Source organism: Carassius auratus, unplaced genomic scaffold, assembly GCF_003368295.1.
Source record: "Carassius auratus strain Wakin unplaced genomic scaffold, ASM336829v1 scaf_tig00012905, whole genome shotgun sequence".
Lineage (NCBI taxonomy): Eukaryota > Metazoa > Chordata > Actinopteri > Cypriniformes > Cyprinidae > Carassius > Carassius auratus.
Genome location: NW_020524343.1, coordinates 118,450 through 146,154, shown reverse-complemented (window position 1 = coordinate 146,154; position 27,705 = coordinate 118,450). Strand labels below are relative to the sequence as shown.

At 36.9% G+C, this 27,705-nt stretch overlaps 2 protein-coding genes and 1 long non-coding RNA gene across 8 annotated transcripts; 2 read left to right on the top strand and 1 right to left on the bottom strand.

The window, feature by feature from the left end:
- The first annotated feature begins 1,175 nt into the window (after window positions 1–1,175).
- On the top strand, window positions 1,176–10,087 carry LOC113073809 (uncharacterized). Of its 4 annotated transcripts, XR_003280542.1 has the most exons (7): window positions 3,532–3,672; window positions 3,834–4,088; window positions 4,304–7,214; window positions 7,423–7,441; window positions 7,791–7,808; window positions 8,570–8,620; window positions 9,931–10,087. It is a non-coding gene; the product is annotated as an uncharacterized LOC113073809 (long non-coding RNA). The 4 variants fall into 4 exon arrangements; XR_003280541.1 differs by having other exon boundaries at window positions 4,304–7,441; XR_003280540.1 differs by lacking the exons at window positions 7,423–7,441; window positions 7,791–7,808; window positions 8,570–8,620; window positions 9,931–10,087 and adding an exon at window positions 1,176–1,743 and having other exon boundaries at window positions 3,278–3,672; window positions 4,304–4,444.
- On the bottom strand, window positions 3,226–5,615 carry LOC113073808 (uncharacterized). Its single transcript, XM_026246565.1, has 4 exons — window positions 5,532–5,615; window positions 4,283–4,715; window positions 3,826–4,035; window positions 3,226–3,622 (listed from the first exon to the last, which is right to left on the bottom strand). The coding sequence occupies exons 2-4, from the start codon at window positions 4,712–4,714 to the stop codon at window positions 3,251–3,253; spliced, it is 1,014 nt and encodes a 337-aa protein (XP_026102350.1). The 5' UTR covers window position 4,715; window positions 5,532–5,615; the 3' UTR covers window positions 3,226–3,250.
- A 441-nt stretch (window positions 10,088–10,528) lies between the features above and the next one.
- Window positions 10,529–21,467, top strand: LOC113073807 (uncharacterized). 3 transcript variants are annotated; one of them, XM_026246563.1, is made up of 3 exons: window positions 10,529–11,237; window positions 11,493–13,738; window positions 15,020–20,656. In XM_026246563.1, the coding sequence occupies exons 2-3, from the start codon at window positions 11,508–11,510 to the stop codon at window positions 19,791–19,793; spliced, it is 7,005 nt and encodes a 2,334-aa protein (XP_026102348.1). In that variant the 5' UTR covers window positions 10,529–11,237; window positions 11,493–11,507; the 3' UTR covers window positions 19,794–20,656. The 3 variants fall into 3 exon arrangements, with proteins under 3 accessions (XP_026102348.1, XP_026102349.1, XP_026102347.1); XM_026246564.1 differs by having other exon boundaries at window positions 10,529–13,738; window positions 15,020–21,467; XM_026246562.1 differs by having other exon boundaries at window positions 10,529–13,738.
- Window positions 21,468–27,705: the final 6,238 nt, after the last annotated feature.

Here is a 27,705-nt window from a genome sequence, read left to right as displayed (position 1 = left end):
GTAAATTCTCTGTGGACTTCAAGTGTTCAGAGAAATACATCGCCAGCTCGCGAGCAGTTGGCTGCCGCGAATATATCATGTTATTACTTTAAACAGTTCAGAAACATCTAAATTTAGCTCTTGGTGTGTTCTAACGTGTGGATTGCGTGTAATCGCGTTTTTAAAATGTCTTAAATAGGAATGAATTCGCTTGTTGTCGGCTCCGTGTAGACAGCCTGAGCTGAGCAGCAGTGATTCTTCTCTCGTCTGACTGCTCCCCTAAATGTCATTGCAACTGTAGGGGCGCAATTTTTCTCAGACAATGTAAGTCTATGGGTAATGAATTTTGACATTTAAAAATTAATAAAAAAAAAACTTTAAGTCTGATCAGTCTGAAAAGATATAGCACACACCACCGCTCTATCCCGCAGGTGTCTGCCGAGTTTGGGGCTTGTAGCTTTAAAGCCCTAGGAGGAGTAGCGTTTAGAATTTCTGTCAGAAAAATAATAATAAGAAAAAGAAGAAGAAGAAGTTTAAATAGCATAACAGTATGTTGGCTTGTTGCCAAGCCAACATAACTAGATAAAAAAGTTCGTCAAGACAAACTTTAAGTTGGCTTGAGAAAGCCTGACCAGAAAGTCTGAAAAAGTTTGAAAAGTTTGAAAAGTTTAAGACGTTTAAAAAGTTTTAAGTTTGACGGTTTTCAGTCTGAGATAGATAGATAGAGTTTGAAGATAAATAGATAGATAGATAGATAGATAGATAGATAGATAGATAGATAGATAGATAGATAGATAGATAGATAGATAGATAGATAGATAGATAGATAGAGTTTGAATATAGACAGATAGATAGATAAAGTTTGAAGATAGATAGGTAGATAGATAGAGTTTGAAGATAGTGTTTGAAGATAGATAGATAGATAGATAGATAGATAGATAGATAGATAGATAGATAGATAGATAGATAGATAGATAGATGAGTAACTATGGGTTAGAAATTGTATAGAATTCTAGTATATTTAGATTTTATAAGTTTAAATAAGTCTAAGAGTTCAGAGTTGATTAATTTATTGGTTTAAGAGTTTATAATGAGTTCATGAGTTTATATGTTGTTGGGGCAAAATGAAATCAACTCTCATCAGCATAAGAGACGGTGTCTACACAGCAATTCTAAGAAAACATGCATATATGGGCATACAGAAGCAATGTTAATGAATTTTTCCACCACAACATCTATGTGTTTATGATTTTTAAAAGAAGTTTACAATAGTTTAAAGTTTAAATTAGTTAGAAGTTTAAAGTTTGATGGATGGATAGATAGATGGAGCATATTTTAAAATCTTCATAACTTTTATAGCAACAAGAAAATTATATTTAATTATATTTATAACAGCTAATGTGATGATCAACGTGCGTTGTCACAGTAACCAGGTGAAGGAAATGAGGGAAATAAATTGCTAAATTTCCCTGCATCTTAAACTTTAAAAATGTTTTTAAAAATCCCCCTATTAAATCAACTTTGTTTTTAATGACAAAATGCATTTCTGATAAATCTGACAGTTGTAATGTACCAGAAAAGCGTCGAGCACCAATCACACAAGTCTTTGTTGAGCTCATAATGCAATAACCAATCAGATTACCGATGAAGAAACGAACTACGGGTTATTTTTGCTGCGTTCACATGTGCTATTCACCTCAGTCAGTCAGTCATGACCTCTGACTGGATTCTGCCAATTCGCTCGAGGAAAAGTATAGATACGATGTAAGTAAGATAATAATTTATAATCCTTTTGTTTTTTTTATGCAATGTCTTGTTTTTCTAATGCATAAAAAGCAGTTAACTGATTCCTAAGTGGTTCTTGTAATACAGGTATTACATTTTCCCTCTCACATAAAAAAATGTTTAATATTCTTTTAATTGACGATATTCATTATAACAATATGAAGAGCAATAATCGGCAGAAATGATGTTTTTTTCAGTTATTAGTCAAATAAATTGCTATCATAAGCGCTTCAACCTTTCTGGGAATGCTGTGTTAAATACATGCAACATCTTTTGTGTCAAATTCTTCCAAATGAATCAGTCATTTCCAATACTCACTTGGAGTTAATAATAATTTATTAGCCTATCTATTAAGAATTAATTAACAATGCTTTGTTTTTAAACATAACGTTAAAACTATAAATCTAAATCATTAAAACTGTGCGTTAAATGTGAAATTAAAACTGCCACTAGGTGTCAGCAATTCATTTTTATTAAGCGAGTCACTGAGATTAAACAGATTCATTCAAACAGCTTATTTATTCATGAACGAAGCAGCGAGTCGAGTCATTGATTCATTCGTCAACCGGTTCGTCTAAAAGTCTGAATGATTCATCCAATAAGACACCACGTGGAGTCCAAGTTAAACCATGCTGTCACTTGTTTGGAATTATTTTTGTTTACGAAATATAAGCAAAAACGGATAACCATGTGTCTAAAATGTAAGTAATTACTAATAAAACATCATTTATAGAACTGTTGTATAAAATCGCTACTCTTTGAGATGATAATAGATAAATTCATCTGTTAAATTATATAAATATTTTTATAGAGGCATTTTTGCCTCTAATGTTGAATTCTAGGGGCTTTCATTCTCGACCAAATCAAGTAGTGAAAGCGTACACTATGAAAGTAAATACACGGGGCAACTTTTTGAGCAATGTTGCTAATAAATGGGCATCAAATTTGGATAATTTAGATCGGTCGTAGGCCTGTTTACGCCTGTTTACACATTGACAGAAACACTATCCAGAAAGATTTTATTCATTAATTTATTTAAACACTATTATTATTATTATTATTATTATTATTATTATTATTATTATTACTGTTTTTTTTTTGTGCTTAGTTGATAAAACAACAGAGCTGTAAACATCTGGGGGTTTGACCTGCCACAAGATGGCACTGTTTGCAACATTCCTGATGCTTCGAATCTTTTCCTGAAACAATCAGAGAACAGATCATGCATTTTACGTTTTTTTGTAAAATGAAATCAAATTGAAAAAAAAAAAAAAAAAAAAAAAACATTCTAATACCCCATAAAAACAAACAAACTGTAATGTAATAGGGTGAATGCAAAGAAGCATACAACATGATATTCAAACAAACAGTCTTTAATAATATGTAAAATACTGAGAACATTTAGAAATAGAAAACAATCAGAACGAAAACAAAACCAAAAGTTAAAAACAAAAATAAAAGTTGATGATCATGACAAAAACTGATTTTAAGCCTCAGTGTTTTCAACTTCTAGGGCTTCTGCGGCCTCGATAAGTTCCAGGGATTCTGCATCCTCAGCTGTTTCCAGGGATTCTGCGGCCTCAGTTGTTTCCAGGGATTCTGCGGCCTCAGTTGTTTCCAGGGATTCTGCGGCCTCAGTTGTATCCACGGCCTCAAGTTTCAGCACACGATTGTGAATGTGCTGGACTTTCAGTGTAATTGGCAGCTGCTGTACCAAGTCATTTATACTGCCATGGTAAAAATGGCTTGGTACAGCATAGTCTTCAAGTTTACTGTCCAACAGGATGAGCATATTGTTATCATCCTCAGACACTCCGATAATTGTCAGCACCGCTTCGAGGATCTGGCGCTCAACGATCTGGTGAAAAAAAGAAAAGAAAAAAAAAAACATCCACACTTAGGGTTAAGGTTAGTGTTACAGTTAGATTTTTTATAAACAGTAAAAATGCATTGATTATGTTTCACAAGATTTCAATGCTTGCAGTTGTATTATTTGTTCTTATTTTTTATTAATGACTGTTTACTTGTCTTTGATAACCTTTGAAATTTATATTTGTTTACCTTGACAGTCGTATAGTTTGAGGAGTCAAATTTGCCTCCTCCATTGGGCTGAATTTTTGCCCTTAGGTGGCTGATCTCCACCTTATCCCCGACGTACAGGTCCATCAACGCCTCTTCTCTCCACAAAGTTACCTCCAGGAGTTTTGTTCCAGACCTCAAAGAAAGGTCCAGGAGGGGATACTGGGCCCGAGTCATCCTGGCCACTTGCAACTGGAAAACAACAGCCCAGTGTCACAGATGAGTGTATCTCAGCCCTGGTTCAGGTATCCCCAACACTGAATATTTTCTATGTATTCCCAATCAAGGTTAATTCATCTAAATGTGTATCTCAAATAAGAGTGTTAGGGTACTCTAGAACTGTAATTGAGAAACACAATTATAATAGCTTACATTTGCCTAGGTTAAGTAAACCAGGATAATGTACTAGATATTCAAATGTGCTTTTAAATTCACTAACTTTCTCAATATTGCCCCGCAGACTCAGGTACCCAGGTCTTGTGAAGATCTCCTGTTCTTCCCCGGTTACAAATGGGGAAGGAGGATAGAGGACCTCTTTAGCAGCTCTCTCTGCATCCTCGGTTATGGCCAATGGAGAGGTTTTAAATTTCCTGCTGGTCCGGTTTAAAAAAATACACTGCCGGCCATATTGTTTTGAGAGGGTATAATTTTTTATGATATATGACCCACCCTCTTCAAACTCTGGGTCACTTCCATTTTTTATTGAGGTGTACCATGTTTGTCCATCAGTGAGGGCTGACAGTGTGGTCACCTTGTATGCGCCAACATCAATTATATTGTCTTTTGTGACAAAATTTAAAGCCTTTTGGCTCCTGCGGCTACCCACACACTTCACTTTCAGCGGTGCTTGCTGACTGTAGGGGGTTGCCATCCTAAGAATAATACAAAAAAGGTATGGTTATAACTTTCACAATGTTTCTATTGACTTTATAAAACATGAAAATATAATTCATGACCTGTATATATAGCCTACTTATAACATGTTATTACTAATTTACTATTTATATATTTTTCTTTCCATATTTCTATTACTGTACTTTATTGCATAATATCTTTTTTTTTCGTTTTCTTTATAGTGTTTCATTAATTTGTGAAATTATCTTTTTTTTTTTACTTCATATTTCACAGGAATGTATTTCAAAAATACAATCTAATGAAGTAAAATTTCTAATGAAGTAAAGTTTTACCTCAGAAAATGAACTCAACCTTAGCCATAACCCTATAGACGGCCCCTTTTTCAATACCTAACATTTTTTTTTTTTATATAAATATTTACATCGCAAGAAATGTTAATCAACTTCCATTTAATAAGCTAATCACGCAAATACATTGCTTGTGAAATAAAAATTTACCTCAGAGAATTACATTTCCTGCCAGGAAGGGGAAAACGAGCAGCCTCTGACAGGATTTATTTTTTAAACTTCATACTCTGACAGGACTTCTCTCTTTTTTAACTTAATATTTTACAGGAATCTATTTATTTATTCATTTAGTTGATTTATATATTGAAAGTCATTGATAAAATTTCTAATGAAGTAAAATTTTTCCTCAGAAAATGAAATTTCCTGTCAGATAATGGAAAGAGCTTTTTTTCTGACTTTTTTATTATTTGTATTTATTCATTTATTTGTAAAATAACATTTCTAAATACACAGTGTTTAAAATACATGTTATATCTTCTGTCTCACCTTATAATTCAGCAGGGGAACAATAGCGCCTTCTCTGGTAAGCGGTGGAGAACTGCTGCGGACTGAAGAAGACTGGCTGTGCACGTCTTTTAAGCGGGAATCCTGCTGCTCGCACCCTTTGTGTGTGTCTCCGGGTGCGCGCGCGTGTTCGTGTTAATTTCTTTAAATGATAAGGAATTTTATTTATATTATTTGTTATTATATTCTTTGTGATTTTATGATATTATAAGCAACTCCTGCGTTGTCTGTGTGTGCGCGTTTTGATAAATATCTTTTACTTGTAATTATTTTTATTTATTGTAATAAATATTTTAACTTTGAATTAATTGTATGTATTGTACTTCATATTTTAAACTTTAATTTTATTTCAAATTAAAAAGGCTTTGCACAGTTTTTAACAGACTCTGGCGGATCTCCTGCTCTTTGTGTGTGAGCTCGCTTTGATGAATATTTTTAACTTGTAATTAATTTAAAATAAATCCCTATTAAATCTGTTTTGCCTGCAAATGTTATTAAATTAACAATAAATTACCCTATTTCATATTTCCCCCCTTTTTTGCTGATTTCTATCTTGTCTAGTTGATGCCTAATGTATTAATGAAACATTTCCGTTTTTTATTAACTGACTGGGTGCGCGCATCTCCTGCGCGTGTGTGCGCGGGCGCGTTTTGATTACATTTTTTACTTATTTTTATTTATTGTATTTTTTACTTTTAATGACTTTTAAATGTATTTTGACTAATTAAACTTGATTATAAGTGTATCAGGGTTTAGTATTTAAATGGAAAACGAATATAGCAGCCAGCTGGCCAATGAGACACTGGAACTGCATAACTAATGAGCTGTCAATCATTGTGGATTCATCCGGTCCAGTGGTCCTTCCTTCAGGTGAGTACTGAAATATTTCTGAGGTAATATTTCATTTAAAGATTATCAAAATAGGTGTGGGTCAATGAATTTGAAGTGGTTAGCTTTATGTATTTGTACTAAACGTTTTGTTACTGCTAAAACATGAATAAAATTTACGTTAAGTATTACGATAATTCGTCTCGTGAGGGAACTGCAGGAGATTCTGTAATGGTTTCTGTCTTTTTTATTTTGTCAAAAACATTAACTGATGTGCGCAATGTACGATATTTGATGGATAAGCAGTAACAAAACGGCAAATTTACTATGAAAAAATAAGTTTCCTCCCGTACGGTCGTGACTAAACAACGTCCCTCGACTTCAAAAGTGGACTTAATTGGACAAGCATTGATGGATTGTTATATGTTTACTTCACATTTATTTTGAGAGTGGTATTATGTTTACCAAAAAGCAAGGTGATGTGAGCATTTTGAAGCGCTAAACATGATCAATGTCTGTTTCATTCATACTCGACGCCGGAGGGCGCCCTCGCGCAGCAAGTCCACAGGTGAAGTTGGGAATATTCGCACCGAATCTAGAACTCAAACAACCATATGCCTACAACAAGTAAAACATGACGTAGCTGGCAGCCGCCGGTGTGGGTAGACTAATAGAAAATAATGTGTAGATCTCTAAAGACACGTCCAGTGACCGCCTCATACGGATGTCATGAATCTCTCATATCGCGGTAAAATAGAGATATTGACTTATGAACTATGGAAACAATAAACAGCCGTTGACAACAATGGTTTGTCTGTGTTCTTCAATTAATCTCAGGTATTTCCATAAGAATGATGTATATTTCTAATGCAATGCTAATGGATAGTATGAATATAAGAAATGATCATGTGTTAATGCTCAAGTTTTTACTGCAATAGCAACTAAAGCTACTTACAAGACAAACTTAATGCCACTTACACAACTCATGCTCATGTCCATCTGCACCTGTATTTGACCTATTTCTTTCTTTTCCTTTTGTGCAAAGAAGCTGTTGCTCCTGCTGTGTAAGTATTTGATTGACAGCCTAACAGATTCTCCATATTTGCATTTAATTATCACTGCAAAAACCTACCTTCACATAGTTTCAAATATTATAACAACAGAATGATTTACAGAGACGAAGAACATGGACATAGATTGTGATGTGTTTGATTGCATTTGCCTTAATTTGTTGCTGTTTTGTAACTTTGTGGTAAATCAATAATTTATCTATGTATCCAGATCAACAATTTGTTTAATAAGTTATTTTAATACATGTCAGTACACTCAAATCTATGTAATAGATTCGCATATTACTGAATCATATAAGTGATCTCTTCTTTTTCTCCCTTTGGCTGCATCTTTGGTTGCCAGATCATTGCGTCCTCTGTGGTAAGTTATCCTTTAACTGTCTGTCTGGCATTAACTTTTCCTATGCTGGGTACACACCAAAAAATAATCTTATCAGATTTTCCCTTGGTGTGAGATGTGTTAAGACTGTCCGAACCTGATCAGAAGAATGTAGGAGGCACCCCAATTGCAAATAGTAAATATTCAACATGTTTAATACTTACGATCAGAAATCCTGATGTGTTGGGGGAACCCCGAGGACAAACGCGTGCAAGCTCTGGAGATAATCAAGTGAAACGAAACAATATCCAATCAGAAAGCGAGATGATGGAAGACGGAAGAAGTCATGGTACAGCACAAAGTGAAATCATCTGTAACTTATACAGACCATGTTACCACCGTCTCCATGACTTCACCCAAAATCTTTTCTTTTTTTCCATGAATTTTCTATGAAAATCATTCCACACACTATCATTGCAATTTCTTCCTGCATATCGTCCGCTATGCTTATTCTGAAGTCTCCCAAGATTTTGCACAGTTGACAGATTGAGACTCTGGTTGAAAATCCGTTTGTGGTGTGCTGTCTTTGTCACATCATGGCACACCACACACTACAGGAACTAAATGGTTAAACAATTTCAAATTGTGTTCTATCACATTTTGAAAATCTTATAAGATGTGAAAATTTTTTTTTGGTGTGTACCCAGCATAAGGTTTTGCATCTATGCTATCTCAGCAAGTACTTAACATTAAATAACATTTGTGTGCAGAAGATCTTAATGGTTATTTATTATATTTTTTAGGTTGTGTTGTCCTCCCTACTGCCAAGTGGTCCTCAGAACCTTCTATAAAAGGTAATTCACACACACACACACATACATATATATATATATATATATTTATTTATTTATTTATTTATTTATTTATTTATTAAATGGGGTGGCACGGTTTGCTGAAAAGAAAAACCTGAACCGTTCGGTTGACCACACATGGTTCGGCACGCCCTGGGACCGTGGTTCAACTTAAATCTGACAAAGAATCTGTAATAAGGTTTGCTATAAATAGCACGTAAAACAAACAGGGTTCATGATCTAATATATGTTTCTGTTGATGGATGTGCATTCTGGAATCCCAGACATTACAACAGCGATGAGGAAAAACAAAACAAAAAAACAACCCTGGACAAACACTTTCCTCTTGTTTAATGTGATTGAAATATACTGGAATATGAGCAGTCATTTATTCCGTCATCATCCGGGTGCTGATAGTGCATGCGCACAGATGAGACCTGAATAAGCACACGTTAATATGTGCTTAAACTAAAGATATTTAAACTTTTGACAGTTTACACATTCAAGAGCCACAGGATGCGAGCTCGCACGTGCAGAGAGAAGATTTTTGCATGCGCTCACCTGAAGCGCGCAAACCCACGCCTGAGAACGCTCACAAATATTAAGCTCTCTCTGAAGTATTGTGTTTAAATGGACAAATTCACACAAAAATTATGTCAAAATGCCCGTCTAGGTTAGTTTCCTACAGCAGACATAGCCAGCTGAGCATAGGCCTGCTGTATCAGTGCATTCTCTTAAAGTGACAGTCTTTATATTAATCGAATAGCAACAACAAAGAAATCTCTCACTGCTCTTGATTAAAAAGCTTTTGTAACTTTAATAAAGAATAATCTTTAATTTATTCCCTGCAAAATGCAATGCTGTTTTACATTTTATTACTTTATTCAATTTCTGTACCTAAAAACTTATGCTAGACCTGCCTAAAAAAAAATAAGAAAATCACTGTTTATTGTTTGTATCTTTACTCTATTGTATTTATTTGTGTTGTTGCTTGTAGTTGGATAGAATATTCTTCTTTTTTTATTTATTAGAAAGTATCGTTTTGCAATAAACATAGCACATACTGAACTGTATGGAAAACCGTGACTCTAAAACTGTGAAACAAACCGAACCGTGCCACCCCTATATATATATATAAATACCCAGTACTGGCAAAAAGTTACAATGAGCAAATTTTTTAAAAAGAGTTCTTTTTATTTCACACTCTCAATTAAAAAACCTTCAAAGAAACATGTGAATTGTCAAAATGTAACTATCGTTCAGGTACCAGTATCAGCCCTTGTAGATATTTATTTATTTTCATTTATTTATAGGGTTGAGGCTGCGTTGGCTGTCTATGCAAGTAACATACGCACAACATGTTAATTAGACATATCTTTATTTTGAAATGTACAGTTCTACATATTCTGTAGCTTTACATAGACGTCATAGCCTTTAATGTACAAACCTGATTCCAAAGAAGTTGGGACACTGTTCAAATTGTGAATAAAAACAGAATCCAATGATGTGGAAGTTTCAAATTTCAGTATTTTATTCAGAATACAACAGATGACATATCAAATAATATAAGTTTATCAGATTTGTAAATTATTCCATTTCTTTTTTACTCACAATTTGTACAGTCTCCCAACTTATTTGGAAACGGGTTTGTATATAGAATAATGAGATGACACATTTAGCCATTAGTAACAATTATAAAGTTTATTTTGAGAGGCATTTGAAAGTTCATGTAAATGTGTTGAGTAAAAACAAGGTGTCATAGCTTAAAGGAACAACCTGATTTGTGTGAGATCTGAACAAAACTGGTGTCTTTTTTCCTACAGTAGATTGGACATCTTTATTTCCATCGATGTAAGAACTATTTTTAAATTTAGACTATTGCTAATCTAATAGCTATTGCTATCCCAATCATCAACCATAAATGCAGTTAATTTCATACAAATCTAATTCAGCCATATGCATTTTGTATAAATTTTTTATTACATTGCCCCCCTCTGTACAGTAAGTAACCATTTTATAAATTATTATATTAGAATTGTTTTATTATTACAATTTATTTAACTGCTTAGTCTTTTTTTTAAGTGCAATTTTATATTCCTGTTGAATAAGAATGTTATTAACTTGTTCTTTTCTGTGTGTGTGTGTGTTTCTGTGTGTGTGTCCTTTACTGTCCTGTTCTGTTCTGTCCTATCCATACCTTTATATCCATTTTTCACTCAAACATTTATCTTGCTTCAATCTCTACCTCTCGCCCATTCTGTTCTTTCTCTTCCAAACCAAAAAACAACCTGCTGGCTGCTAAACCCCCAAACGCTGCTGCACTGCTTGCTGCTTCGCTTGCTTGCAACCCAAAACGCAATCTTACCCAAAACGCAAAACCCAAAACGCATGAACCCAAACGCAAATGCATGCTTGCTAACGCATCTTGAAAAATAAAGCCACCCGAAAATACTTGAAACCAAAAACTCTTTGAAAACCAAAAACTGATTGTGAAAAACCTGATTGTGAAAAACCTGATTGTGAAAAACCTGATTGTGAAAAACCTGATTGTGAAAAACCTGATTGTGAAAAACCTGATTGTGAAAAACCTGATTGTGAAAAGCTTGAACATCAAACCCAGGTGAGAATAGTGAACTACACATTCAGAAAGAGTGAAGAAATTTCCAGATTTCACAACGTTGGAATATCAACAATTTTAAAGTACAAAATCTTTTTTTGATTAACTTCAAATGAATTCATTTACTGTTGTCTTGTTATATATCAAATATTGAACTTTTCTGTAGAACTACATAAAAGCATTATCTGTGTTCCATTTCAAGTATAAGTGAACATCAATATATTTATTCATTACTCAGACACATTTGCTTGATTCCAGTACTGAAACATCACCATGCCAAGAAAAGGAAAGAGAAGTGAATCTCAGAAACAGCGCAGAAAGCTACAATCTTCATTGGGCACCACTAACAGTACCAACTCTGTATCAGGTATGAGTGAGGAAAACCCATACGTGCTGTCTGTTAAAGCGTCTCACTGTCAGACCGATGCGAGGTACAATGTGTACTCCAGAGGACGTCAGTGTACTTGTAATTCCTTAATGTTCCTAGCAGTCCATAGTGAAAGAAATGAGCTACAGAGTTTCGATTTAGATAGCATTTTACAGAAAGGTGATGCAGTCTACACTAGTGTCAAACAAGCTCTGCAGAGCAAAGGAAAATTTGTGGGTAACTTTTTAAATTTTGACGAGCTACCAAAGATAATTGAGACAAACACTCGCTGCTACAACATCCTGAAACATCCCCAGAGGTTTGGATTTCTGAGAGATACCCCTGCACTAGGCAACTATGAAAATCTTGAGAATACTTTGCAGTGTCTCAGAGCCGATGTCAGTGATGCTTTGCTGTTGTGTGGAAACTCATGTATCGCTGTATTCAGAGATCGATCAGGGAGGTTTGGTTATTTTGATTCTCACTGCAGATCAATATATGGAATGCCTGTTGAAGAAGGCACAGGCACAGCGGTATTCCTGACGTTTTATCAATTACAGGATCTTGTGGACAGGCTTTTAATATTGTATCAAGGATGTTTTGATTTGAGAGACCAGGAAGCGTTTGAGCTGCTGCCTGTATCATTCATTAGCATGATGACTGAAAGCTGTGTACGTATTGAAGTCTCCCTGAACTGCTGTGATCTTGAAAATGATGTGCAACCATCCGTCTCATTTGAGAACAGAGCTATGTCAAACGATGAACAATGCTCATCTGCTGATGCCCCACAACAGTATGTTCAAGTCCAAGATCCAGTTCAACAACTCTCTGAGACTGCTGTTAACAGAGCCACATCAACTGATGAACAAGCCCACTTGACTGAAGTCTCCCCGAACTGCGGTGACCTTGAACATGATGTCTTATTTGAGAACAAAGCTCTGTCAAATGATGAACAATGCTCATCTGCTGATGTCCCACCACAGTATGTTCAAGTCCAAGATCCAGTTCAACAACTCTCTGAGACTGCTGTTAACAGAGCCACATCAACTGATGAACAAGCCCACTTGACTGAAGTCTCCCCGAACTGCGGTGACCTTGAACTTGATGTGCAACCATCTTTCACATTTGAGAAGAAAGATCTGTCAAATGATGAACAATGCTTGTCTACTGATGTCCTACATGTTCAAGTCCAAGATCCAGTTCAACAACTCCCTCAGACTGCTATTAACAGAGCCACATCAACTGATGAACAAGCCCACTTGCTTTATAAAGATAAAATGGAAGTTCAAATTACTGTCACTCAAAATCAAGATAAATCTAAAAATTTACCATTGAGTGAACTTTCTTATAACATATTGTCACAGGATCAATTGGCATTTTCAGCTCCAAATCACCAGAATTCACAATTCGCAGTCAAGCAGACAGAAAAACTGAACAAGACTCGAAAAAGAAAGTTATACTATAAAAAATGGCATAAAGAAATGGTTCAGAGACAAGGTGTTTATGACAAAAAACAGGCTGTACGTGAAGTCTATGATTATAAAACAAGTAGTGAATACAGACAAAGACAAAGCCAAGCCATGAAGAACAACTATAGGAATAATATTAATTATAGAGAAGAACGCAAACAAGCAATGAAAAACACCTATAAAAATAATGAAAAATACAGACAGAATAAAAAGTGTAAAATAACCTTAAATTACAAAAGTGATGAACAGTTCAGAGAGAGACAAAAGAATTATATCATTCAGAATTACAGGAATCGGGAACAGTTCAGAGAGAGACAAAAGAATTATATAATTCAGAATTACAGGGATCGGGAACAGTTCAGAGAGAGACAAAAGAATTATATCATTCAGAATTACAGGAATCGGGAACAGTTCAGAGAGAGACAAAAGAATTATATCATTCAGAACTACAGGAATCGGGAACAGTTCAGAGAGAGACAAAAGAATTATATCATTCAGAACTACAGGAATCGGGAACAGTTCAGAGAGAGACAAAAGAATTATATCATTCAGAATTACAGAAATCGGGAACAGTTCAGAGAGAGACAAAAGAATTATATCATTCAGAATTACAGGAATCGGGAACAGTTCAGAGAGAGACAAAAGAATTATATCATTCAGAATTACAGGTAGAGTTGTTCCGATTCCGATACTAGTATCGGAAATATCTCCGATACCACAACAAATTCTGGCATCGGCATCGGCGAGTACATGAACCCATATACCGATCCGATACCATTTTCTTAAAAAAGACCTAGTTATGACCGCAAGCTTTGCCTAACCGCTGCACGGTTCTTCTTCGCTGCTCAAAATGCATTGAAAACACAGGAAGTTGTGCTGTGTTGCCACAAGCAACCCCTGTTTAGAGCAGCGAAGAAGAAATGAAAACGCGTTAGCAGCCCTTATCTATATATGACTGGATCACTCATCACATTCTAAACTGCCAAAAGACAGTGAAGCCGCTACTATATTATAGATCAGTGGTTAGCAGTATGTCTCTGTAGTACCGGTAGTTACAGACTCTCGAGTATATTCAGTACCGGCAACTGCGTTCAGTCGCTTCCGTGTAAGTCAAAACGCAGGGCTCCAGACAGTAGCCGAATATATACTAGTGTCTGTGAATATTAAACTGCAAAATACTATTTAAATATTACTCCCGCAAAATCTACATCTCTGTGGGTGACTGGCACAGATGCGCGAGAGCTCGCTGTTTTGTAGTCTCTGCTGTGTGTCATGAGGACACGAACGCATAAACCGTCACTTCATGAGAATTTACCGTTTCATTTGAGAAAACTGTCATATCATAAACACAGACACTCAAAGATCTTCATGGCAGCCCATTAAAATAAATGTTTGGTTTACATGAGTAAATTGACAATATATAAAGCTACTGTTGTAGCCTACAGTAATAATAATACGTCTCTATAATAATAATAATTATGCCTAGATGGTTGCTTGTTTTTTACTTGTTTTTTACTTGTTAGAGATTATCTGATTAATAGATCTTTTTTTATATTCCTAGACTTATTTGTTGCAGTTTTTTTATACAGTTATATTGTAAAACTTAAATACCTTTTTTAGTTTGCGGTGTTAGATTTTTGGCTGCATTTGAAGTTCTTTTTTGCATAAGAAAATAAATAATACTGTCAAATTCATGTTAGATAATAAAAATACTGTAATAAATACAGTAGTTCACCATGTATTTGTTCATGTTTTATTGAGGGATCTGTCTGAAGCACACCATAAAAAAATTCTAGCAATTTACACAGGGCTAGTAGTATATACAGCTGTATATACAGATATAGACCCAGGTATCGGATCAGTACTCGGTATCGGCCGATACCCTGAGCCCAGGTATCGGAATCGGTATCGGGAAGAGAAAAAGGGTATCGGAACATCTCTAATTACAGGAATCTGGAACAGTTCAGAGAGAGACAAAAGAATTATATCATTCAGAATTACAGGGACAATGTTAAGTATAAGGAACAGCTTAAGCAAAATCTTGTTGACAGATATTTAAAAGATCCAATTTTTAGGCAAAGGCAAAAAGACCATTACACAAACCGATGCAAAAATGATCCTAACTTCTATAAAAGAAGAAAGGAAATTTTTAAACAGCATTATCACTGTGATGCTCATTTCAGGGCTCGTCAGAAAGAATATTATTTATTCAAATCTAAATGCAAAACATCTGCCCTTAAGGTACTTCACAAAGTACATAGTGCACAAGAGATAAAGTACAAATACAAAAAAATGTATTTGATGCAGCGGCAGAGAGAAACCGTACAAGATAGCCAGCATGACATAGTACAAGATCCAGGCATGTTAAGAGCCTTAAATGTTTTCAGAGATGTTATAAAACAGGGGCCAACTTATGTCTGCACATGCTGCGCCAGAGCACTCTTCTCCAATCAAGTGCGTAATTGTGTAGTGCATAAATATAAAAAAAATCCTACAGTTGCTGCACTTTGCTTGACTGGAAACTATGTTCACATCTGCTCTGACTGCCCTGATCGATGTGCCTTGGAGAACATGAAAACAGAATGGATCTGTCACAGCTGCCATACGACACTTTTGAGAGGTACAATGCCAGATATTGCTGTAGCTAATATGCTTCAGTTCACTCCCATTCCTTCAGAACTGTGTGATTTGAATATTCTAGAAAGACATGTCATTGCAAAGTACATTCCCTTTGCGAAAATTTTAACACTTCCTAAAGGCCAACAGAAAGCTATAAAAGGAGCTGTAATTTCTGTTGCATCTGAAGTGGAAACAACAGTAAATTGTTTACCAAGGCCCAGAAGTGAATCACAGCTGCTTACTGTGAAGTTGAAAAGACGTCTGTGCTACCAAGGTCACTATCAGTACCAGACTTTGAACATGCGTAAGGTCTTGTCTGCTTTAAGTAAACTAAAAGAAATGCATTCAGAATATAAAGATATCATCATTAATGCAGCACTCTCAGAAGAAGAAATGTTCAATGAGCATGAACCGTCCACAAATGACATCAGTGCTCCTGATGAGGAAATGGATGTTGAGAGCAGCAGTCAAAATGAGAACACTGAAGATCAGAGCAATGAGAATCAACACAATGATTCAAGTGATGACCCTGAGAATACTGCAGAAGAGCAATCGAGAGGCCTTGCTTTGGATACATGTCTTCAGCCCCCAGATCTTGGTCAGCAGCTGTTGTCTTATGATGACGGAATATTTTGCATTGCCCCAGCATCGAAAAATAGTCCTGTTAGCATTTTCAAAGTTAAAAAACTTGAATCAATGTCATTCCCGGTTCAGTTTCCTGATGGGAAAAATACCTTTGATGAGCCTGACAGAGCAAAACATGTTTCCCCCAGCAGATACTTTAACACAAGGCTATTTTCTATTGACAATCGTTGTGCAAGAGACACAAACTACATCTTCTTTGCTCAGTTTGTCACTGAAATGCATATGGCAACATCTAGTATGTCTATCCAGCTGAGAAAAGCAAAACCCATGACCCGTGATGGACGCAGAATAAACTGTTCACTGCTGCAGGATAAACAGGAGTTAGAAAAGCTTGTGAATAATAAGGAGGCAACACGTTTCATGCAACCATTAAGAGGGACTCCAGCATACTGGGAGAAAACTATGCGTGACTTATTTGCTATGTTGAGACAGCTGGGCACTCCCACATTTTTCTGTACGTTTAGTGCTGCTGAGATGAGATGGCCTGAAGTGATTACTGCTATTAAAGCACAGCAAGGTGAAACTGTGAACTTTGATGAATTAGACTGGTCTGAAAAATGTGAAATCTTGAGAAGCAACCCAGTCACAGCCATGCGCATGTTTGAAAAACGCGTTGAAGCCTTAATGAGAGATCTAATCATGTCACCCGCACGGCCTATCGGTGAGGTAATTGACTTTTTTTACAGAGTAGAATTTCAGTTACGTGGTTCTCCACACATTCACTGCTTATTTTGGGTGAAAGATGCTCCAGAGTTTGAAAATGATGAAGATCAGGATGTTTGTGATTTCATTGATAAATATATATCATGCAAATTACCAGATCCAAACAAAGACCCAGAACTGCATAGAATTGTAAGTGAAGTACAGATGCACAGCCGTAATCACTCAAAATCCTGTAAAAAGAACAAGAAGCACTGCAGATTTGGATTTCCTAAACCACCCATTAACAGAACCACAATAACCCGCCCCAGACCTCCTCCTGCAGAAAATTCTGATGATGAGAATGGATCAGAGGAAAGAGATTATGCCACCGTTGCAAAAGAACAGCTACAGAAGGTGTGGGATCTACTGAATGACTCAAGTCAGAGTTTTGAAACCATTACACAGCTACTGAATCAAGCAAACTTGACTTATGAAGAGTATGAGAAACATATTGAGGCTCTGTCTACATCAAGTTTAATAGTTATGGAGAGACAACCACAGGACTGCTGGGTTAATGGGTACAATCCAATGTTATTAAGAGCTTGGAATGCAAACATGGACATACAGTTCATTCTGAACCCCTACAGCTGTATCATGTACATGCTCTCGTACATTTCAAAAGCTGAACATGAGATGAGTGATTACCTGAAGAGAGTGGTAAAAGACTCAAGCCATGATAACCTGTCTGACCGTGAGTGCATGAAACAAGTCATGAATGCCTATTCAAAGAACAGAGAAGTAAGCGCTCAAGAGGCAGTCGCTCGCACATGCAGTCTGAAATTGAAATCATCATCACGTTCTGTCATTTTCATACCCACTGATGACAATGCTGTAAAGATGAGTTTACCAATGAGGTACTTACAGACCATGGATGATGATGTGGAGAATGTGTGGATGACAGGATTGCCAGACAAGTACAAGGCAAGACCTAATAGGACTGAATTTGAGAACATGTGCATGGCAGAATTTGCAAGTGAATACCGTATTGTTTATGGAGGACAGACAAAAGGTAAAAATGTTTTGCCACTTCAAAAAAATATGGGACGCATACAGAAAAGAACAAGGGGAAAGCCTGCTGTTATTAGATTTGCTCGTTTTTCACAAGAAAAACATCCAGAAAAATTCTATGGAACCCTTCTAAAACTTTACCTACCATATCGCAGAGATGAACAGCTGAAGTCCACAAGATTCACCACATATGAATCATTTTATGCATTTGCTTCGGTAAAACTACCAGGCACTGATGAACTGCAGCGTGTGTTCGACATTGTAAATGAAAACCGTAAGAAATATGAAAAACATAATGAGGCTATAGAAAAAGCAATTGAGGATTTTGAACAGAATGGGCCAATTGAAGATGCATGGACTACACTGGCACCTGCAAATGAACTGATCAGATTGGAGAGCATTATGGAACGTGAACCCACTGATCCTAATGAAGTGAATGAGCAAGAAGACGTTCCTGAATACACAGCATCTACCTCTGTCAGTAACACAGCTATGCCACTCATGGAAACTGCCCAGCTAAATCATGCACAGATTCGCAGAATGTACCAGAGCTTGAATCAAACACAAGCTTCCATATTTTATGCTGTGCGAGACTGGTGCAAAAGATGTGTTTCTGGTGAAAGCCCACAACCGTTTCAGTATTTTTTGAATGGAGGAGCCGGAGTTGGTAAATCACACGTTATTAAATCTATTTATGCAGAAGCATCCAAAATCCTGCGTAGGCTTCCATGCATGAGAGAGCATACTGACATTTCACAGCCTACTGTTCTTTTAACCGCCTTCACAGGCACTGCAGCCTTTAATATCTCAGGTAAAACACTGCACTGTCTTTTGAAACTCCCAAGAAGCTTGAAGCCTCCTTACCAAGGCCTGGGAAACAGCTTGGATGAAATGAGGGCAGACCTTTCTAATGCACATATTTTAATTATTGATGAAATCTCAATGGTGTCAAAACAGTTGTTTGCATATGTGAACTGGAGACTGCAACAGATTAAAGGAAACCAGAAACCTTTTGGTGGATTGTCCATACTCGCTGTTGGTGATTTTTTCCAGCTGCCACCACTTGGAAGAGCAAAACCACTCTGTGTGTATGAGGACCATGTGTTGGACTTCTGGAGAGATCATTTTCAAATGATAACACTGACACAGATAATGAGGCAGAGAGATGATCTTGCATATGCTGAGCTACTCAATCGTCTTAGGGTGAAACAGAAGCACGAAAAACTGACTGATGCAGACAAGTGCATGTTAGAAGCAGTCATAAGATCATCCCCTGAAGAGTGTCCTATTGATGCATTACACATCTATGCAACCAATAAAGAGGTAGACAGTCATAATACTGAAGCCATATCCACGCGCTTTTCAGATATCATTAACCTCGATGCGCATGACTACAAAAAAGATCCACGAACAGGTGAGATGAAAAGGCAAGCTGTTCCATTAAAAGGAGACAAACGTGATCTAATTGATACACTACAGATTGCTATTGGTGCACGTGTGATGCTTACTAGAAATATTGATGTAGAAGATGGACTGGTTAATGGAACTTTTGGCAATGTGGCAAAAATAACAGCTCAAACTCAAGGTGGTGTTCCTGTCATTCAATCAATTGGTCTTCATCTAGATAATCTGACTGCTGGACAGAAACATCGCAACATAGCACCTGCTGGAAATGACAATATTGTCTATATTGAGAGGTCAGAGGAACCACTAAAAAAAAAGGAACAGTTCGAAGGCAATTCCCCATGAAACTTGCTTTTGCTTGCACAATCCATAAAGTCCAAGGAATGACAACAGATTGTGCTGTTGTATCTCTGAAGCGCATATTTGAATCAGGCATGGCATATGTTGCACTCAGCAGAACAACAACACTCAGCGGACTGCACATTACTGACTTTGATGAAAATAAAATTTTCTGTGATCCAGAAATAAATGCCTCTTTGAAGAACATGACAAAAGCAGATTTTCTGAATATTCAACCCATCCTTCACATTGTACAAGATTCAAAAATGAATTCTGCTCTTAAAATCATTCATCATAACACAGAGGGACTGGAGTGTCATTTAGATGATTTGAAATGTCACCATGAACTTTTACTGGCTGATGTTTTGTGTCTCACTGAAACACACCTGTCAGGCTCAGCTGTTCCTGCATACCTCCAGCTGGATGGATACACCATGTACAAACGCAACAGACATGCATCCTACACAAACTACACCCATTTGGCAAATAAGAAAGGTGGTGGAGTGGCAATTTATGTGAAGAACAACTTTCAAGTTTCTCCTCTGATGTACATACAGAATGTTACTGACCTGGAATATTTGGTTTTGAAGATAAAAGCCCCCAAACAAGCACTTCTTGCAGTGATCTACAGACCACCCAGTTATAATTTAGCAGACTTTTTGGCAAACCTAAATGCACTCTTGACATCTCTGGAGATCATGGATTTCAAGCCCATTATAGTGAGTGGAGACTTTAATGAAGATCAGCTGTCTCTTCACAACAAACCTATTCTCAATTTGTTTGAAGATAAAGGATACACTCAGCTAATCAGCACCGGTACAACAGAAAACAACACTCTTTTGGATCCTATTTTCGTAAGTGGTTCACACTCAAACATAAGAGCAGGAGTTCTACAGACATATTACAGCTATCATGATCCCGTGTATTGTGTTTTAGATTAGATACATCATGTATACAAAAGTCTGCATAGATCTCTCATTCAACACTTATGTAAATTTTATTTTATAATTTCAAGACATAATAAATCTAATTTTGAGAAATAATGCTAATGCAAATACAAATTAATTCAGTGTATATTAATAAACATCACATTTTGTGTGTTTTGGATCCTGTTTTCGTAAGTGGTTCACACTCAAACGTAAGAGCAGGAGTTCTACAGACATATTACAGCTATCATGATCCCGTGTATTGTGTTTTAGATTAGATACATCATGTATACAAAAGTCTGCATAGATCTCTCATTCAAAAGTCTGCATAGATCTCTCATTCAACACTTATGTAAATTTTATTTTATAATTTCAAGACGTAATAAATCTAATTTTGAGAAATAATGCTAATGCAAATACAAATTAATTCAGTGTATATTAATAAACATCACATTTTGTGTGTATTCCATGTGTGCATGTGTGTGTGAATGTGTTAAATAGGGAAGGTGTGTGTGTGTGTGTGTGTGTGTGTGTGTGTGTGTGTGAGTGTGTTAGATAAAGAATGAATGGAGAGTGAATGTCCTTTCCAAGGATCGCCACCTTGACGTGGTGGAAAGGCTTGTGTGTTCCAGTGATCCCAAGAGTAAGTCATTCTGGAGATTTTTACTCCAGTTTGTCATTCTTAAGGGTGAGGTACCAGACTAAGTGCGATCCAAATGGGCATAAACTGAATAAAATTATATTTAAGCATAAATGAGTTTGTCATTGTTGATCATTTTATAACAAATAATGTGTGGCCATCACGGGCAAAATTCCGATAGATGTAAATAGTATGTTTAGATGGATAGATAGATAGATAGATAAGATAGATAGATAGATAGATAAGATAGATAGATAGATAGATAGATAGAGTCAGAAGAAAGATAGAGTTAGATGATGATAGATAGATAAATAGATAGATTAGTTTTAATATAGATAGATGAGTTTGATGATAGATAGATAGATAGATTAGTTTTAATATAGATAGATAAGTTTGATAGATAGATAGATAGATAGATAGATAGATAGATAGATAGATAGATAGATAGATAGATTAGTTTTAATATAGATAGATAGATGAGTTTGAATATAGATAGATAGATAGATGAGTTTGATTATAGATAGATGAGTTTGATTATAGATAGATAGATAGATTAGTTTTCCGATAGATGTAAATAGTATGTTTAGATAGATAGATAGATAGATAGATAAGATAGATAGATAGATAGATAGATAGATAGATAGAGTCAGAAGAAAGATAGAGTTAGATGATGATAGATAGATAAATAGATAGATTAGTTTTAATATAGATAGATGAGTTTGATGATAGATAGATAGATAGATAGATTAGTTTTAATATAGATAGATAAGTTTGATAGATAGATAGATAGATAGATAGATAGATAGATAGATAGATAGATTAGTTTTAATATAGATAGATAGATGAGTTTGAATATAGATAGATAGATAGATGAGTTTGATTATAGATAGATGAGTTTGATTATAGATAGATAGATAGATTAGTTTTAATATAGATAGATGAGTTTGATAGATAGATAGATAGATAGATAGATAGATAGATAGATAGATAGATAGATAGATAGATAGATAGATAGAGTTTGAATATAGATAGATAGATGAGTTTGAATGAGTTTGAATGGGTTAGTAATAGTACATAGGTTAGTCTGATTGAGTCTAATGGGCTTCAGTGTGTTTAGATTTGAATTTTTGACAGTTGGAGTTCACGGAATGTTCAGTTGAGCAGAGGCTTTTCAATGCAAGTCTATGGGATTTTTATGATTTTTAATCTTCAGTTTTATGAAAAGTATAAGTCCGATCAGTTAGAAAAGATATAGCACACCCGGCGAGATTAGTCTGAAGAGCTGGTCCGAGTTTGGAGTCTGTAGAGTTAAAGCTCTAGGAGGAGTTAGAGTTGATAATTTAGTCTAAGAAGAATAATAATAACTAGAATTAAAAGTTAGTGAACTAACTTTGATGTTGGCTTGGCCATCTTGGCCATGGAGCAAAAGAGCCAAAGTACTTGTGTGCCCAACATTGAGTTGCCCCGCTGCAAAATTAATACAAATAATAATGCCATAAAAAAATACACCTGCAACAGTCTTTTTCCATGCTCCCTTGCTGTTTTATTTTTTTTATAAAAAGCCTGGGCTATGATAACAGCTATGACAGGGTTGTCTAGCTGGATGTGAAATAAGTCATGCCTATTTTTCTCGTGTATGTATTTCACAGTCCTGCCACCGTCGCGTTGTGGGCAACGACACACAAGATTACTGAAACAATGCATTTTAAATCAAGGAGATCATAAGGGGTCCAAGCACAATGGTTTGTATAGATGATGCAGTTACACACTGTTTAAAATTGTTTAATTTGTACTGTATGTTCATTCTATTTATTTATTTGTGCTATTTACATAATGTTTACTTTTTTTAAGTTTGTTTTTGTTAATGTAAAATAGCACTGCATAGTCTTCACTGTAAGATAAAATACACAATCAAACCAAAATGTATTCAGACACCTTCAACATTTCTCACATAATCACAGTTTATTTGCTGTAGTTTAGAAAGTGGTAATAATATATGACAATAACTCAGAACAAATTCATCTTGATAATTTCGGATAACTTTGATAAAAAGATATGTAATGGAATCAACCAAAACTTCAGACTGTCAGTATGACAATATTTACACAACTATCAATACTTTGTTGAACAGTTACCAAGCAAGAAATGCTTCATTTGGTTCAGTCTGTGGTGTGAAAAGGTTGCATTAACAATTAAAGAAAGAAACACTTAAGCAAAACATGGGCAGGTCCTTAATTATTATTTTTTTAAATAAATTTCACTGGTAGCCTACTGTATGAAGAATTAGTGGGTATAATATTTCACAGATCACTATTTTGCCATACTCACTTACATAAATGAACTAGTGGCCTGCACCCACTAGTAAAACAATTCTATCTGATTTTTGGATTGACTTTGGATAAATTCTTGTACTACAAGGTAATTCAGTCAAGAGCAGTGAGTGATTTACTTTCATTTTCATACATTAAAGACTCTGACAGCAGAGCTAGAAAATTAGGCGCGGTCCCTTTAAGAGACAAACGCATCCATTATGATGATACACATCCGATTTTTTTTTGCAAATCTTTACTTTCACTTAAGACATAACCACATATTTATTCGAACACACTTTCCAACACGGGTATTTCGACATATTTTGTATGTATTTGTTGTCGGTACAAAAGCAAGAAGACTTTGAGACGCGTCTCTGCTTGCTCCCTGAACACCAGAACACCGCGCTGCTGAATTGAGCTCTTTTGCTTTTCGCTCTTTTTTCTGTTTATTTAAACTGCGATTTGAATTTGTTCGTTCAGGTCCAGGAGGAAGTGAACGTCCTGAACGGCAGCTCTGTTCAGTGTTGCTGTCCCTGTCCGCGATACGCGCGGCTCTCTCTCGTGCACACGCGCCATCAGCTGCTCAGTTGTTTCCCGCAGCGCGGGGCTGAAGCGCAAGCTCACTGTGACGTTCCGCCTGATGATTCAGTTAGAAACCAGCTAAGACCAGCGTGACAGTGGCCAAAACTACTTTAAAACCATTTAATATATTATTCAAATTGTTTTGTGCCGTTTCGCTGCAGTGTTTTAATGTGAAAGGCTGTAAATGTGTACTTCAAGTGTTCAGAGAAATACATGGCGAGCTCGCTGTGATGTTCAGCCTGATGATTCAGTTAGAAACCAGCTAAGACCAGCGTGACAGTGGCCAAAACTACTTTGAAACCATTTAATATATTATTCTAATTGTTTTGTGCCGTTTCGCTGCAGTGTTTTAATGTGAAAGGCTGTAAATTCTCTGTGGACTTCAAGTGTTCAGAGAAATACATTGCCAGCTCGCGAGCAGTTGGCTGCCGCGAATATATAATGTTATTACTTTAAACAGTTCAGAAACATCTGAATTTAGCTCTTGGTGTGTTCTAACGTGTGGATTGCGTGTAATCGCGTTTTTAAAAGGTCTTAAATAAGAATGAATTCGCTAGTTCTCGGCTCCGTGTAGACAGCCTGGGCTGAGCAGCAGTATTTTTAACCAGTTTAAAAGTGAAACGAAACCCGACTCCGCCCCTAAATGTCATTGCAACTGTAGGGGCGCAATTTTTTTTATTTTTTTTTACATTTAAAAATTAATTAAAAAAAAACTTTAAGTCTGATCACTCTGAAAAGATATAGCACACACCACCCCTCTATCCCGCAGGTGTCTGCCGAGTTTGGGGCTTGTGGCTTTAAAGCCCTAGGAGGAGTAGCGTTCAGAATTTTTTTCTCAGAAGAATAATAATAATAAAAATAAAAATAAGTTTAAATAGCATAACAGTATGTTGGCTTGTTGCCAAGCCAACATAACTAGAAGGTACATTTCCTGAAGAAAATGTGAGTGGTGCTTGCAGTGGCAAAACTCGCCCCTCTGTTGCTAAGGTGTGGTTGCTAGGGTCCCTAAGATGGTTGCTAGGGCCGTTGCTAGGGTACCCAGGGTGGTTGCTAGGGTAATCGAGGTGGTTGCTAGGGTGTTGCTATGTGGTTGCTAGGGTACCTGGGGTGGTTGCTAGGGTCCCCATGATGGTTGCTAGGGCCGTTGCTAGGGTACCCACGGTGGTTGCTAGGGTAATAAGGGTGGTTGCTAGGGCGGTTGCTAGGGTCCCCATGATGGTTGCTAGGGCCGTTGCTAGGGTACCCAGGGTGGTTGCTAGGGTAATCAGGGTGGTTGCTAGGGTGTTGCTATGTGGTTGCTAGGGTACCCGGGGTGGTTGCTAGGGCGGTTGCTAGGGTCCCCATGATGGTTGCTAGGGCCGTTGCTAGGGTACCCAGGGTGGTTGCTAGGGTAATTGGGGCGGTTGCTAGGGTGTTGCTATGTGGTTGCTAGGGTACCCGGGGTGGTTGCTAGGGCGGTTGCTATGGTAACCTGGGTGGTTGCTAGGCAGTTGCTACGGTACTTGGGGTGGTTGCTAAGGTAATGCTAGGCGGTTGCTAGGGGATTTTGGCTGGTTGCTAGGCAGTTGCTATGGTCTCCTGGGTGGTTGCTATGATGTTACTAGGTGGTTGGTAGTTGTCACAGATGGTCACTATGTAGTTATTATAGAGTTCTTAGTCCATTTGAGCACTTAGCCAATCACTATTAGCATGTAGCTAATCACTGCTAGCATGACTAGCATGTTGGAAGTCCAGTGTGCTAGCATGAGTCAAAAAATCCAACCGCCATGTCTGTACGATGTTCTGATGCAGAGATAAAGGTCTTGCAAAACGGTTGCTAGGGTACTCCGTTTGGTTGCTATGGAGTGGCTTGGCAGCTGCCAATGGTGATACTCCAAAGGCTGCTCGCCAATATAAATCAACCCCCATGCTTCTACGATGTTCTGATGCAGAGATATAGATCTTGCAAAACGGTTGCTAGGGTACTGTGTTTGGTTGCTAGGGAGTGGCCTGGCAGCTGCCAATGATGATACTCCGAAGTCTGCTTGCTAGTATGAATGATATAAACCAACCCCCATGCCTTTATGATATTCAGATTTGAAGATATCTCTCTATGCTTTTGGTCGCTAGGGAGGTCCAAATGGTTGCTAGGGCGTGGCTATGAAGTGTTGAAGGTGATTCGTGATTGGCCATTTGCTGCCCCGAGTCAAACGAGCCAACCCTCATGTTTCTATGACACTTCTATTCAAAGTTATTCATTTTGTATTTTTCAATGGAAGTCTATGGAGCTTGTTGCTATGGTGCTCTATATGGTTGCTAGGGCGTGGCTTGATAGCTTCATAATGATCCTGAGAGTCTGATTGGTTGCCTGATTCAAATGAGCCCACCCCCTTGTCTCTATGACACTGTGATGCAGAGTTATGTTCAATACAAAATCCCTATGTAATTTCCCATAGTAGGAAAAACACAGTGTTTCATGGGCGATCCCTCACCATACTATGTCAATGGGGCAACTTTGGGGGTCTCTAGCACCCCAAGGGTACAACTTGTACCCCTCTGCGAGGTATCCTCTCGCACAGCCTGATAGCCTCTCCAAATGTGGTGATTCACATGTTTCTGCGAAATTCTCCCTCGGAGCTACGATCCGTCAAAGTTGGCCGTAATGCATTTCCTATGGGCCGTTTTTCGGTCGTTTTTCGCCCGCTGTACGAACATCGTACGCCCGATCCCTTATAAAAGTCATAGCACACCATTCCCGAATAGGGCGCACGATTTGACACCTCTTTTGCGGGTCTGTGACAAAAGCTGCGGGACTAGTTACGCGCCGAAGTTTTGTACGGAAGAAAAATAAGAAGAATAATAATAAGTATGTGAGATAATAATAGTGATGCCTTGCCTCCGGCAAGCACCACTAACTAGAATTAAAAGTTAGTGAACTAACTTTGATGTTGGCTTGGCCATCTTGGCCATGGAGCAAAAGAGCCAAAGTACTTGTGTGCCCAACATTGAGTTGCCCCGCTGCAAAATTAATACAAATAATAATGCCATAAAAAAATACACCTGCAACAGTCTTTTTCCATGCTCCCTTGCTGTTTTCTTTTTTTAATAAAAAGCCTGGGCTATGATAACAGCTATGACAGGGTTGTCTAGCTGGATGTGAAATAAGTCATGCCTATTTTTCTCGTGTATGTATTTCACAGTCCTGCCACCGTCACGTTGTGGGCAACGACACACAAGATTACTGAAACAATGCATTTTAAATCAAGGAGATCATAAGGGGTCCAAGCACAATGGTTTGTATAGATGATGCAGTTACACACTGTTTAAAATTGTTTAATTTGTACTGTATGTTCATTCTATTTATTTATTTGTGCTATTTACATAATGTTTACATTTTTTAAGTTTGTTTATGTTAATTTAAAATAGCACTGCATAGTCTTCACTGTAAGATAAAATACACAATCAAACCAAAATGTATT

Excerpts from the sequence above, each read along its gene's own strand:
- LOC113073808 (XM_026246565.1), bottom strand. The coding sequence starts at position 4,714 with ATGGCAACCCCCTACAGTCAGCAAGCACCGCTGAAAGTGAAGTGTGTG. Across the intron at positions 4,036-4,282 it reads TGCGGGGCAATATTGAGAAA|TTGCAAGTGGCCAGGATGAC; the intron begins GTTAGTGAATTT and ends GTTGTTTTCCAG. Across the intron at positions 3,623-3,825 it reads CAAACTATACGACTGTCAAG|ATCGTTGAGCGCCAGATCCT; the intron begins GTAAACAAATAT and ends TTTTTTCACCAG.
- LOC113073807 (XM_026246563.1), top strand. The coding sequence starts at position 11,508 with ATGCCAAGAAAAGGAAAGAGAAGTGAATCTCAGAAACAGCGCAGAAAG. Across the intron at positions 13,739-15,019 it reads TATATCATTCAGAATTACAG|GAATCTGGAACAGTTCAGAG; the intron begins GTAGAGTTGTTC and ends CTCTAATTACAG.